General features: G+C 30.4%; 1 protein-coding gene across 1 annotated transcript; it reads left to right on the top strand.

The window, feature by feature from the left end:
- Positions 1-576: 576 nt before the first annotated feature.
- Positions 577-12268, top strand: LOC105626114 (cadherin-23). The gene is made up of 25 exons (XM_012207426.1): positions 577-625; positions 692-775; positions 1633-1784; positions 2451-2831; positions 3312-3441; positions 4287-4654; positions 4798-4936; positions 5065-5320; positions 5522-5796; positions 5869-6194; positions 6355-6666; positions 6727-7000; positions 7128-7428; positions 7657-7852; positions 8053-8210; positions 8341-8522; positions 8736-8959; positions 9063-9251; positions 9341-9634; positions 9723-9962; positions 10115-10300; positions 10483-10619; positions 10935-11338; positions 11631-11895; positions 12157-12268. Exons 1-25 carry the CDS (start codon positions 577-579, stop codon positions 12266-12268), a joined length of 5634 nt encoding a protein of 1877 aa, XP_012062816.1.
- The last annotated feature ends 1931 nt before the right edge of the window (positions 12269-14199 follow it).

Genomic DNA, 14199 nt, shown 5'->3' with positions numbered 1-14199 from the left:
TGATCATTCGCGATGAGATACTCTTGACATTGCATCAAGACGACGTTTTACCGAGGAGAAAGCAACCGCTCAGCGTGAATATACCAGTTATCAAACTAAATGCAGCAAGTAAATAGACTACATATGTGTATGCAAATAAAACGCATAAAGTTTGTAAATTATACACAAAAATTACGCGATAAAAATACTAGAAATATATAATGTGATATCTTCTAAATGTGTGTATCTACAGCGATGATAATATATCGCTCTTTAGTCTATTGTACATTATTATAGTCTACATTATTATATACATTAATGCTTTCAATCAATTTAATAATTTCTATTTAATTGTTCAGTACATTATTCTTTTAAAAATGTATTAAACTCTATATTTAGAATTTATTAATATATAGAATTTACTTATAATTCTTATATTTATATTTTTATTATTTATATTTTTACTCACTAATTTGTTATTTATTTATATCAGTATTTTTTATGATAAATTAATATTTATATATTGATTTCAGAATATTAAGAAGTGAAAGATTCTATGAGCAGGAACATGTCGATTATAAATATCGTTCGATCAAGATGACGTCGGATAAGCAAACGAGATCGTCTTCCTGGTTATTACGATCATGTAAAAGAAGCCGATTTAAAATAGAATTATACTTAATATTTGGATATTTGTTAACGTATTGTTCAGCTAGAAACAATCCGCCTAGATTTCTCATAGACGGACAAACAGAAATTGTCCTTAGATTAAAGGAAGAGTCCGAAACTCCGATTGGTAAGAATAATAAATCATTTTAAAAAAAGATTATACTATTCTCTTAAGGAGATCTTAAATTATAGAATTACTGATATTACAAGTTGGAAAATACTCCAAATTGACTGTACAAAAAAAGATGCAAGATGCATCTTTTTATTAATTTTTTTAACGAGAAAATCGAAAATTATTTAATTGTGAGTATTAAAGTGACTATTAAATTTTTAATAAGACAATTTTTTAATTTTTTTGATTTTCTTAAATCGACCATTTTGCACCTTTTTTTGTATTTTAATTGTAAAAGAATTTTGCAATCTGTACAGCCTATCAGAATATTCTCTTTCTAATTTGTAATATCGACATTTCTGTCATTTTAGGATATCTCTTTAAAGAGTGGATATATCAGTCGAATATAAATTTTTAATAAGCAAGTTTTAATATATGACTATATAGTTTTTACTAAGTAAACAGTCAAATGGAAATTTATGATCAATTTATCTATAATGAAAGAACACGAGAACACCTTCTATACATACTTGTGCTGGTTGGTTATGGATGGACAAAACTTTTATTACTAGTTAATACGCCAATTTTTAAGCACCATTGTATAAACCATTGCCGTTTTTCAACATGCGAATAAGCTTGCGAAAATTAATGTGTTCTTTATGATTCGTCTTTCGTTCTCAATTCTTTCTTATAAATATGTGTATTTAGATAATATCTAAGGAAGAGTTATAAAATTTAGATATCTTCTATTGCTTTAAAAAGATAGCAATTACAAAAATACTTCTCATTATTTTCTTCTATAAGACCATTATATTTTTCATTTTTATTGTACATAAATAAAACTTATAAATATATAAAAATATTACTTACAGGTAGCCTAATTTACAAGCTCAAAGGTATCGATCCAGATAATGATATATTGACATTTGGCGTTCGAGAACAGCCTGGTAGTGACGTAATTCAAGTCGAAAATTTCGGTCTTAATGAAGCCAACATTTATTTACATAAGTTACTGGACAGAGAGGTAATCTCATTCTTTCAAATAATTTTTAAGTTACTAAGATTGTGAGAAAGTTATTAAAAAATATTTTTTAAATTTTTTTTCAAATATCACAAAGTAAAAACTTAACAATTGTTCGTCTTAATAATAGTCATAAATCATCAAAGGAAGAGCTATTAAACAACATAACTACAGAAACAAAGCTAAGACAGGAAGAGATACCGCAATAATTCTTATGTTGTCCCACTGTTATTTCTGTTTTGCACGAGCGATTTACCTTGTCTTCGGATTATGACTTCAATATTACAGTCCAACAAACCATTAAAGAGAAATTTAAGTATCAGCGGAGACAAATGTAATTTACTCATCATCTTTATGAGGATCCACTTCGTAAAGATATTATTTGTAGCGTCATTAGTGCACGCGTAAAATAATACGTTTGTTGTTAACTTTCTATTGTCGATGATGCTCGTATTTGAATTCTATATAATTTTATATGTTTTGGCATATTTATGTATTTCAATATAAATTTTATGTACATATATTTTAATTCTTTAAATATTATATGTATTTTATTACACGACAAAAATTAAAAATATAAAATTATAAATAGAATTCTTCCTAAATTCTGATACAAATTATAAATCGTCTAAAGCAAACTTAATTTAATTTTAATGTTATTTTTATCAGACAAGAGATGAATATGCACTCGTGTTAACATTAACGGATGGAAGATTGGGAGAGGGAAATTTTATCACGCAAAGTCTGCTGCTTCTGGTCGAGGACATTAACGACAATGTACCAATTTTCCGTCCACATCCTACCTCGTTAACTCTTCGGGAGGATTCACGCCCGGGTATTTTAACAACGGTGGAAGCTACCGACGCCGATTTGGGTGCTCATGGTCAAGTGGTGTATTATCTTCAGGAACTGGACGGCGATAACAACGTTTTCAGTATATCGACCGTCAATGGCAAGGGCGTCATACGCTTAGTGGGTTCTTTGGATTACGAACGAAAGTATCTGTATCAACTGCGGATCTTGGCTGTAGATCGTGCAATAAATGAAAAGGTATTTTATTTAAGTGTTATTATTTTTCATTATATTATTTTTCATTATATTATTAAATTTTATCAAATTTATTTCTTTCAAGTATTATGAATAATAGGAAAATAATAGGATGTGAATTTATTTTTATAACTTGACTATTCTGCTATGTATATTATTAATTCGTGTATGTATATATATATATATATATATACTTAAATAAGGTGCGTACTTTCTAAAAGATATAAGGGTACTATTTAACAAAATGCGATATGCGCGAACATTACGTAGATAAAAACCCGTACGATTCATGATTACTAAATAGTTCAATGACTTTTCCCTATAAAGTTATGCGCAGTGAAGGGTGAACAAATACCAGAAGATAATCATCTACATAAGCATCGGTACAGTTATTCATTATAGCTATTTCTTTAAGGCAACTTCCTGTAAGCAGAGTTTACTTAATTATTCGAGATGAAATAGTTAATCATTCTTTCCTTCCAGGTAAATACGGGAACGACAGCGATTTTGATCAAAGTACAGGATGTGGAGGACCAGCCGCCGGAATTCATAGCCATGACGCCTGTCGCAAGAATCAGCGAAAATGTCAAGATTGGCACATCCGTTTTGCAAGGTCAGCATTATTTCGCAATAAAACGAAGTTCAAAATTTTTTTCTACAATTTGCGGGATCTATTTATATATTTATTATTTTAAATAATATAACTTAACATGATAACAGAATAAATGAATAAATAACAAAGTTCATTTATAATGGATGATGCTTAATTAAGAAATTAACTAAGATATTGTAATGGACAATTTTCAGCTAATTAATTTAGAATTTAATTTTGACATACTTTGACGGCGTATGCAACAATATACATGTACACACGTACGAAACTTCTGCCTTCAAACAACAATTACAAATCAAATCTAAGCTATCTCGCTCTAATAATCGCATGTGATGCGCTCTTCACTTTATTATGGCAGAAGAATAATGCAAGAAAAGTACGCGAAAAGCTATGATCCGTTGTTCCTTTATTACTGTTCTTTAAAACTAGGATAATCATAAATCCTTAGGTGTTAGATAGCTAAAGCATTGAGAAGCTATGATCGTACATTGAGAAAAAAAGAGATGAAGTCAAATAATTACATTTTTTAGAGCTTTTTTTATTACTTAATCTTATTCTTTTATTTATTAAAATTACGTTATTGTTTTTAGGATATAAAGTGTTTAAAAAATAATAAATAATGTTTTTTATATATAATATTTATATAAAAAAAAAGATATTAAATATTTTTCGTTTAAAACAAAAACAAATTTTTTTGCGTTTTATTGAATGTCAATCGTTTTTAAAAATTATTTATTTTATAAAATTTTTATTGTGATCTCGATATTTTTAGTGTGATTGTGGGGTATTCTGTATATAAGATTTTGTGGCTCTAATGTGTGATATAATAATAAATCTTGTTGCAGTTCGTGCTGTGGATGGTGATAAGGGGATAAACAATAAAGTGACTTACAGCATCACGAAGGGACCGAGATATTTGTTCGATATTGATGCGACTTCTGGCCTCGTGTTTACAAGAGCGCAATTGGATAGAGAGGCTGAGGAGAATAGCGATGGCACTTTTATTCTAGAAATTACGGTGAAGGAAGTATCGAAAATTATTCCACCACCGTCTGTTAGTACCGAGGTGACCATTATTCTTACCGATGTAAATGACGAAACGCCGACATTTAGAAGTATGTTGTACCGTGCTGAAATAAATGAGAACGCGCCGGAAAATACGCCAGTTAATTTCATTGGCGGTGCTGTACCAGAAATATTTGATCATGACCTGGTAAGTTGGGAATAATGAGAAAAATTATTTTTTAAATAAAATTTTAACAAAAATCAATATTTAAAAGGTGTTACTTTTTTTTATAAAATAATTTTTTTAAATTTTGAGAACAATTTTTACAAATATAGTAAATTTTTTTTCAGGGTTCCAATGGCACATTTCGAATATTCATTGAAGGCGATGGTGGAATGTTTGACGTAACACCGTTTCGCGGGATCAATGAGGCACCGTTTTTAATACGCGTTAAGGATTCGAGTAAACTCGATTTTGAAAAAATATCTGGTAAAGTTGTACATTCTTCTTCGTTATAATTAAATGAACTATCATAAAATTAATATTAAAATGTACGTTATATATTTGTCTTGTATTATGTCACTTACATATACAAAACTTATGTATTTTTCTTGCAGTGGTGAACTTCACTCTCGTTGCGAAAGAAATTACGCCAGTTTCGCCGAAATATAGCGCGGTACCAGTTACGGTCTTTATAAAGGATCAAAATGATAATTATCCCGAATTTACGAAAGATATCTACGAGGTGTCGATACCAGAAAATTGTGTCGAGGGGACAACTGTGGCTCGGGTACAGGCTTTAGATGCAGACAGCGATAATCTTGGAACGCATGGAATACGATACACAACTTTAGGCGGTAGCATTGCATACGCGTAAGATAATAAATTAAGACTCACATATATATATATATATCATAATTTTATATATAGATTTCTATATTTATAAATCAATAAAAAAAATTATATTAAAAAGAAGAGGAGACTTTTATTCAATATAATTAAGGAAATTCTAATATCGATAAATTATTAATGAAATAATGAAAGCATGCTATAGATTAAAATCTAATTTCGTAGATTGACGATGGATCCTCTTACCGGTGTAATAACGGTTAAACATCCCGGATCCAGTTTTGATCGAGAATTAGTTGCTCGGCATTATCTCACCGTCGAGGCGCGAGATAATCTTGGAAAAGGGAATCGCAACGCTGCGCAATTGATAATTAATATTGATGATGTTAATGACAACGCTCCTATATTTCTGCAAAATAAATATGAGGCGGTGCTGTTGGAGAATGAAGATCACTTTGAATCTCCTCTGATCGTCGAAGCGTCCGATAACGATTTGAATGGTCAGGCAATGTTTAACAAATAAGTAAAATATATTTTTATCTATGATGTGTCATGTTTATGTATGTATACAGGGACGCGAAACAGTGAGATAGTCTACGCTCTGGTATCAAGCGAATTTTCCCGAAATTTTACTATCGATCCAAAACGCGGCATTATTACACCCACCCGTCCTCTGGATTACGAAGCTCTGCCCATCAATCAAGGACATAAAGAAATGATTATACGTCAATTAAGATTAACAGTCAGAGCCAGAGATATGGGTACACCAAGTTTGATTTCTGACGTTCCTCTAATGATTTACTTAAGAGACGTTAATGATAATGCACCAGTTTTCGAAAGAACTTTGTATAAGAGAAATATTCCTGAGGACTCGCCAGGTGGTACGAGTATTGTACAAGTACGTAATTATGATATAATATTATATACTTTACGTAAGACGTCGTAAAATTGTAATTTCAAGTTTTTTAATTGTATAAAAAAGTAAGGAATAAGAAAAAGATAAATAATTAGGTAATTGCTGTAATTGATAAACGATGAATGAAGAATTATTCGTATAGGTAAAAGCATGGGACAAAGATCTATCTTCGCCGAATAATAAGTTAGTTTACCGAATTCAGAGTGGAGCCGGAGACAAGTTCGTAATTAGTCCCGAGACAGGCGTGATCCGAGTGGCGCCGGGTTCTAACTTAGATCCGGATCTTACATCGCCGAAAACCACGAGATATAATTTGAATGTTATCGCCATTGACAGTGGTACGGAAATTCAACAGACAGCCGAGGTTCTCGTGAATATCACAATCCTAGACGTCAATAATAAACCACCAGTTTTTATCGATCCTGGGACTGTCACTATCAGAGAAAACACTCAGGTATGTTATCAGACGCTCTCTACTGATTTCTCAATTCTATAATTAACAAATGAACTTTAGGTCGGTGCTTATGTTCATCGCATAGTGGCGCAGGATCCGGATGTAACTCCGATTCTGCGTTATCGTGTAGATCCCAATTCATCGGAAGCACGAAATGAGGAGGGTACTTTAATCAAAGTGCAAGAGTATGATTATCTAGCAGCGCTAGAGTTAAATGCATTAGATGGCTTGCTACGTATAGTGAAGCTGTTAGATAGGGAAAGAGTAGAAACTATCAGACTAGGACTTGTAGTCGAAGATTTGGCCGCAGTAAGAGGCTTGCAAACTGCATCCGGTTAGTTTTACTTTTGTACATGACAAGGTCTTACTTCAAACCTTTTTTGCAAAGTTTTTAAAATGCTTTTGAAACTTTTGTGTCGCAAAGATATTTTATTAAAACACATAATATAAAAATTTTGCAGCCACATTGAGTATAATTATCGAGGATGAAAACGATAATAATCCTAAATTCCGGAGACCATTTTACAGACGTTCTGTTACGGAAAATAGTAAAAATGGAGTAAATATCGTGAATATTGTTGCCGATGATGCCGATAAAAATCGTAGCATTACATATTCTTTACAAGGTCCGAAAGAGATCACTGACCTCGTGCATTTAGATCATGAAACCGGAGAAATGGTCGTCGCTAACAAAATCGACAGGGAAATGTACTCGTGGCTAAATTTAACTGTCAAAGCCACAGATTCTGGAATTCCACCTCGGTAAGAATGATGCCATTTAATAATTTATTATATTATGTAAATAGATTTGCATTAATTTCTCTGGACAATTCCCTTTTCATCTCGTTATATTATATTTAATTTTAAAAACAACAAAAATTTATAACTAATTAATTTGTCAACATTAAATAAATAATAAGCATTATTTTAATTTAGCATTATTTTTTTATTGATGTATGTTAAGGTGTTAAATTATATTCAATTTTGTAGATCGAGTTTATCAGAAGTATACGTTCAAGTCTTGGACGAAAACGATAATAATCCATATTTTGTTTCGAACATTAGTAATGTAACTGTTATGGAAAATTCAAAAATTGGCACAGAAATTGCTGTAATACAGGCGACAGATTCTGATAGTGGAGATTATGGAAAAATCACTTATCTCTTAGACAGAATATCATCTCAGGTAGGAAATATAACAACAAAATTTGCATTTTCATAATAATACACAAACATAGACATTTTTTATAATTCTATATTTACTTTGCAGCGTAGTTTAATAATATTTATTTTTTATTGTTCTTTCAAAACAATGTAAGATAATAATTATATAATTGTTATTTTATTAATTTATTAATAAAATTTTATTATTGTTATTTTAAACAGGGGACTTTCGCTATTCACTCAGAAACGGGATCACTGACAGTAGCTGATGTTCTTGATTGGGAGATCAGACACAGTTATGTTTTGGTCATAGAAGCGTGGGATAATTACCAATTTGGTTATACCGCGGGAGAGTCTCGAAACGCATTTAAGCAAATCCAGTATGTTCACGAAATTTCAAAATACAATTTCTCGGCTTATTAATAATAAATATAATTCTAATTTAATTCTAATTGAATTTTAAACTGTAAGTCATTTAATGTCATTGTAAAACAAAGCATATTGTTTTAGAGTTACAGTCATTGATGTGAATGACAATGCTCCGAAAATGGATATACCTCAAGACTGTATCTCAATATCTGAATTTCATGACATACGAGACTTAATTTATGTTATAAAAGTAAAGGACGCTGATGACCCGACTACGCCGAATGGACGTGTTGTAATTAGAATCACTTCCGGCAATGAATTAGGTGCGCAATTAACATTTAAATATTACTAAATAATATATTATTATTTAATAAATATAATATTCGATAAATATAACATTCCTAAATATAATATTCGATATCAGCAATACATAATATATTAAGTATATATTATGAAATTTATGAAATTTTGCTATAATTGATGTATTTTCTCAAATATTAAATATAATTAGTATTGAATAAAATTTTGGTCAACAGGTTTTTTTCTATTGGAACAAATCGACCATTGGACGGCAAAAATAAAAGCTGCGCAATCATTAAGAGGAAAATTCGGAAATTATACATTAAATGTCGAAGCACGCGATCTAGGAACACCATTTAATAAGGACAAAGGAATTTTAAAAATTTGCGTCACGGATTACAACGATAATCCTCCTTTATTCATCAGTCCTCAGCACAACACCACCATCCGTGTTCCAGAGGTTCGTGTTTCTGATTAATTTACATAACGCTGTATTTCTAATGTACACGCGAAACGACGTTATATTAATAATATAACGTAACAAAATGTTCTGAATATTTCAGAACACAACAATAGGAAGTCCGATTATTCAAATTGAAGCGAAAGATGCCGATACGGGATTAAATGGCGATGTGCATTATCGTTTAAAACAAGATCTCGCGGGCCACTGGAAGACTTTTCGTATTGATGAGAAAACCGGCGTAATATCCTTAAAATTACCGCTCGATAGAGAGACTCAAAAATTATATGAGGTATACAAACGCATATAATTGTGAAATTTAAATTGTATTTTATTTCCTGTTAATTATTTTATAAATTTTTTCAAATCAAATTAACATAGATACGTGTCGAAGCATACGATTTGGGTATCCCGACGCCTTTAAGTTCAGATCTCGATTTAATTATTTACGTGCGGAACATCAACGATTTCGAGCCGCAATTTTCAGTGAATGTTTTTAATGTTAATTTTACGGAGGAACAGCCGCCAGGGTCAGAGATGGTGTTACTCCCAGAAACATTTGATAATGATGACGTTGACGAGTTGGATGATCCTCCCACTCAAGTCTGTTATTTCATAGTTGGCGGAAACAACGATGGATTATTCGTTTTGGATATTTATAAACACGAACTTGGCGTAAGTCACTTATTAAATTTTTGTCTCTTATTTTTCGTATTCTTCATCTCTTGATGATGGAGAAGAATTGATATTATTTATTATTTAGACTGCTAAATTACTGGACAGAGAACAGCAAGAAGAACACGTATTGCTTATTAAAGCAACGGAGGATTGCAAGACCATGCCGGAAAATCAAACAACATTCGACAAAACTGATGCTACTCTTTTACAAGTTATCGTAAAAATTGATGATATTAATGACAACGCACCGCAATTTATTAAAGATGTTTTTACGGGTGGTGTTACTACTGAAGCCGACTTTGGCACGCAATTTATGCATGTAAAGGTAAAGCTATATTATGCTCTAAAAGATTAATTAATTAATAGTATTAATTAGTATTAATTTAATTTTAATTTAATATTATATTAATTACTATTTAATTTAACTTAATATTTTTTAAATGCATTTAAATGCATTTATGTGAATGTATGTTACAGGCAATTGATGCGGACGCTGGCAACAATGCCATACTCAGTTATTATCAAGTAGGCAAAATTCACATGACGCTTACTGAAGGCTTCGAAGATATGCAAATGCAACCTTTTCTAGTAAATAAAGACGATGGAGCAGTGAGCCTGAATTTTGATCCTCAACGAGGAATGAAGGGATACTTTGATTTCATGGTATACTTATTTTAATAATATAAATCAATTTGATAAAATTGATATACATTCTTGTATAAACAAATATAGAATGCAGCACTTTCAATTTTTTTCTGTTATAATTTTGTATCTTATTTTATTTAATATAAAACAATAAGCTAAGTAAAATGTTATTTGTATACAAATATTGTATATAAATACAGGTACTCGTTAACGATACATATGACTTGCAAGATACTGCGAGAGTTTTTATCTATTTATTAAGGGAAGATCAAAGGGTTCGTTTTGTTCTCCGTCAACATCCGCCAGAAGTCAGAAGTCGAATTGAGACTTTCCGAGAGTAAGTATAACATATTTTGCACGCGTTATCGTAATATGTAATTAAAAAAGATAAATTTTCATTAAAATAGAGAAACGTTGGATGAAAAATTATTTAGAAAATAGATAATTTCAAGAAAATGAATAGTTTATTAATGACATTGTATTATTGTAATATATGTGTAGATCTTATGTAAAATATGACAAAGTAAAAATTTTTTATTATGTTCCAAAAATTTAAATTCTTCAAATTTTATAGAGAATTTAAAGGCATCTGTTCCCACTTCAAGTAAGATCTAAAAATATTTTAGCTAACATCTAAATTCTCTATTCACAGAATTCTAGGTAACGTCACTAGCGCTATAATTAACGTTGATGAATATAAAGTGCATGAAAATCAAGATGGTTCCGTAGATAGAACGAAAACGGATTTATATTTACATCTCGTAAATCGTCGGGACAATTCGATTCTCGAAGTATCCGAGGTTCTCGAGTTAGTCGACAGGAACATCGAGAAACTCGATAATCTATTCAAGGAGTTCAACGTCCTCGATACGCAGCCAGCAAAGCCCGAACCGATTATACAGTATGAACAAGCTGGAACGACTTTCTGGCTTCTCACGTTGACCCTATTTCTAGGAGCTCTACTGATTCTGTGTGTCGCTTTATGTTTGTCTCAAAGAGCTTCTTTTCGAAGGCAATTGAAAGCGGCGAACGCATCACCATTCGGTAACTTGAAATGCAAATATTATAACTATGTATATTTATCAGTTCTCTTCAACTCCTTTCTCTTTCTTGGCTATTGCCCACTCGTTAGAAGTTAATGCTTTACTTTTAGAATTTCAATATAGTTAATAATGATGATTTTTTCCCATCAAAAGTTCTAGAATTTATGAAATTTAAAATTTATTAAAAAAAACACACTTTCGGTAATTAAATATTTTTTGCATGAAAATAATTTTAATAATTTTTATCACAACATTATTTCCAATTATTATAATAAAATCAGTTTAACTTATTATCAATTCCAAAGGTGTATCAGACTCCGAATTTATCAGAAGTCCTGGTCGCGTCCCGAATACTAACAAACACAGCGTCGAAGGATCGAATCCTATATGGATGCACGCTTATGAAAACGAATGGTTCAAGAATGACGAGTCGTTCAGCCATACGTCCGAAAGAGATTCTCTTGATGAGAATGCGCTTAATAACGAAGAAATGATGAATGAAGCTAATACAAACCAAAGATCTGAGGATAAATCATATTACATAGAACCAAGAATTTCAACTATTTCTAGGTATGAAGCTACTTTTGTAATATGTTGCCACTTATTTCTGATTAAAACAAATGTAATTGGACATATTAATGACATGATTACAAAGATTGAATTTTTTCTATTTTTTTTATATACATATATTATGGAAAAAATTCTACTCATCAATATTGTATTTTAAATTTCAAATATTTTAAATTTACAATCATTGCGATATCATTACGTCTAATGTGTACAAAATGCATGCCATAAAATCTACATATATATATATTTTTATTATTGCAGTGTGGAGAGTATCAATATTCAAAATAATTTTGACAGAAATTCACCGATTTATTCAGGACAAAATACAATCGTTAATCCCTTAGGAAAAAAAATCGAAACAACAGAATTATAGCAAATCGAAATTTTGAGATCACACGTGATTTATGTCACTGATTATTTTTTAGATATAGAATAAAACCAAGAATTACTTTGTAAATAATAACGTTGCATAAAAATAGAACGATGACTCATCATCAACTGTTGTAATTTTAAATATAAGGTTTCCGCTAATTATTTATTGTAACATATATTTAATTCATAATTCATATGCCTTTTATGAATGAATTGAATATGTATGTGTTAACACAAGTAAGATATTTTATATCTTTATTATATGAAAGTTGAGTATTTTGAACGATTTAATTTATAATATTAGTCAACGTTGACTACTTGCACAACGATTTATCGTACAACAAATTTTTATACACCTTTGTATTTTTTATAGACAAATAAATTTTTTTTCAGTAAATTCTATTTTCTTGTTTCCTAAACAAAATTCTTTTCTGCTTAGAAAGAAAAAAGTGAAGCTATATGCTAATAGTTAATCGCGTTAATTATTCTTGCGACATCTGAGTAGTCGAATAATACCTGACATATATGATAATTAAAAAATCCGAACTGCGATCGAGATTATAAGTTTTATACGCACAAAATAGCAGGTCACTGGTTGAAAAGTTAGGCTGGCCGAGGAAACGGTTATTCTCTTATCGTCTTCCTGAACGTCAGGATTGCGTGCAACCTCATGCTAATCTAAAGTAGCTATATAACTGGTCAGTGGTCGATCTCCTAGACACAAGTCTCTTTAAGGCTTTATAGCGTTCTTTGCCCTTTCCATATTACATTCGCTCTTATATGGCGTACATTCTACCGGACCGATGAAAAGTTTATCGTTCGACAATAATACTATTAAAATGCAAAAATGTTTTATAAAAACTAATACACTTGTTTACATAATTAATGTTTTTTTCATTTATAATTGGTAAAACATAAATAAAAGTTGACAATAAATAATATTTTCAGTAATAAAATATAAGATATAAATAAGTTTTATAAACGTTCAAAGTATTCTAGTTTAAAAATTTACAATTAATATGTTATCATGACATTTTCATATTAATTTTTCTTATTGTTTAAATTAGTGAAAAGGTGCGCATTAAAATTCACGATTGTGACTCTTGAAGATTAGATTTCAGATGTTTATCAATATTCCTTTTCCAATAAACATGCAAACTCACAGTAAAAAAACCTTTCATATTTAGAGGGTCGCAATTAACTTCTATTGTGTGATTTATTGAAACACTGAGTAATCAAAGATTATTTTTTAAGTTATATTTAGCAAAATTTTGGCAAAAAAATAATATTATTCTATAATATTTCAAAAATAATTAAAGGGTTAAGTGTGAGCTATCTAATTTATCTTTAAAAAATTTAAAGAAATTAAAATTCAAAGAATAACCAGATATTAAACTTCATCATACTTCAAATAAGATCCACATATTACATGAAAATGTCAATAAAAATGTTATTGAAAATGTCTGCTTCAATTTAGAATTTTACGATATTTATGTATCAGTAATATGACATTTATCTCTTTAGATAATATATCTATATTATTTGATGATATTATTTTATGTAAACACAAAAAATAGAAAAAAGTAGTAATTATCATTCATGTATTATAATTATGTATATCTTATTTGATTAATTTGGACAATTTCAACATTCAAGAGCCCGTTACCAGTTACTAATAGTTAAGTATACCTTTGATATTATGATGGAGGGGATGATTGTCGAACGTGACGTACACGTGACTCGTACAACCGCATGAACGTGGGGGTTGAACAGTATAACCCCTTTCACACACGCGGAGTACGCGGCCGCGTGAAGTGTGCTTCCACGCGATCCTCGAGAATGCTGTCTCTGGATCACGAATCTGGTTGTTCGCTGTTTATTTTACTGATTTCTTACAAGTATGATTTTTGGAACAAAATAATGAACGTATGA

This window comes from Atta cephalotes, assembly GCF_000143395.1.
Source record: "Atta cephalotes unplaced genomic scaffold scaffold00004, whole genome shotgun sequence".
Taxonomy (NCBI): Eukaryota; Metazoa; Arthropoda; class Insecta; order Hymenoptera; family Formicidae; genus Atta; species Atta cephalotes.
The sequence above is the reverse complement of the archived record's forward strand: the minus strand, read 5'-3'. Positions and strand labels throughout refer to the sequence as shown.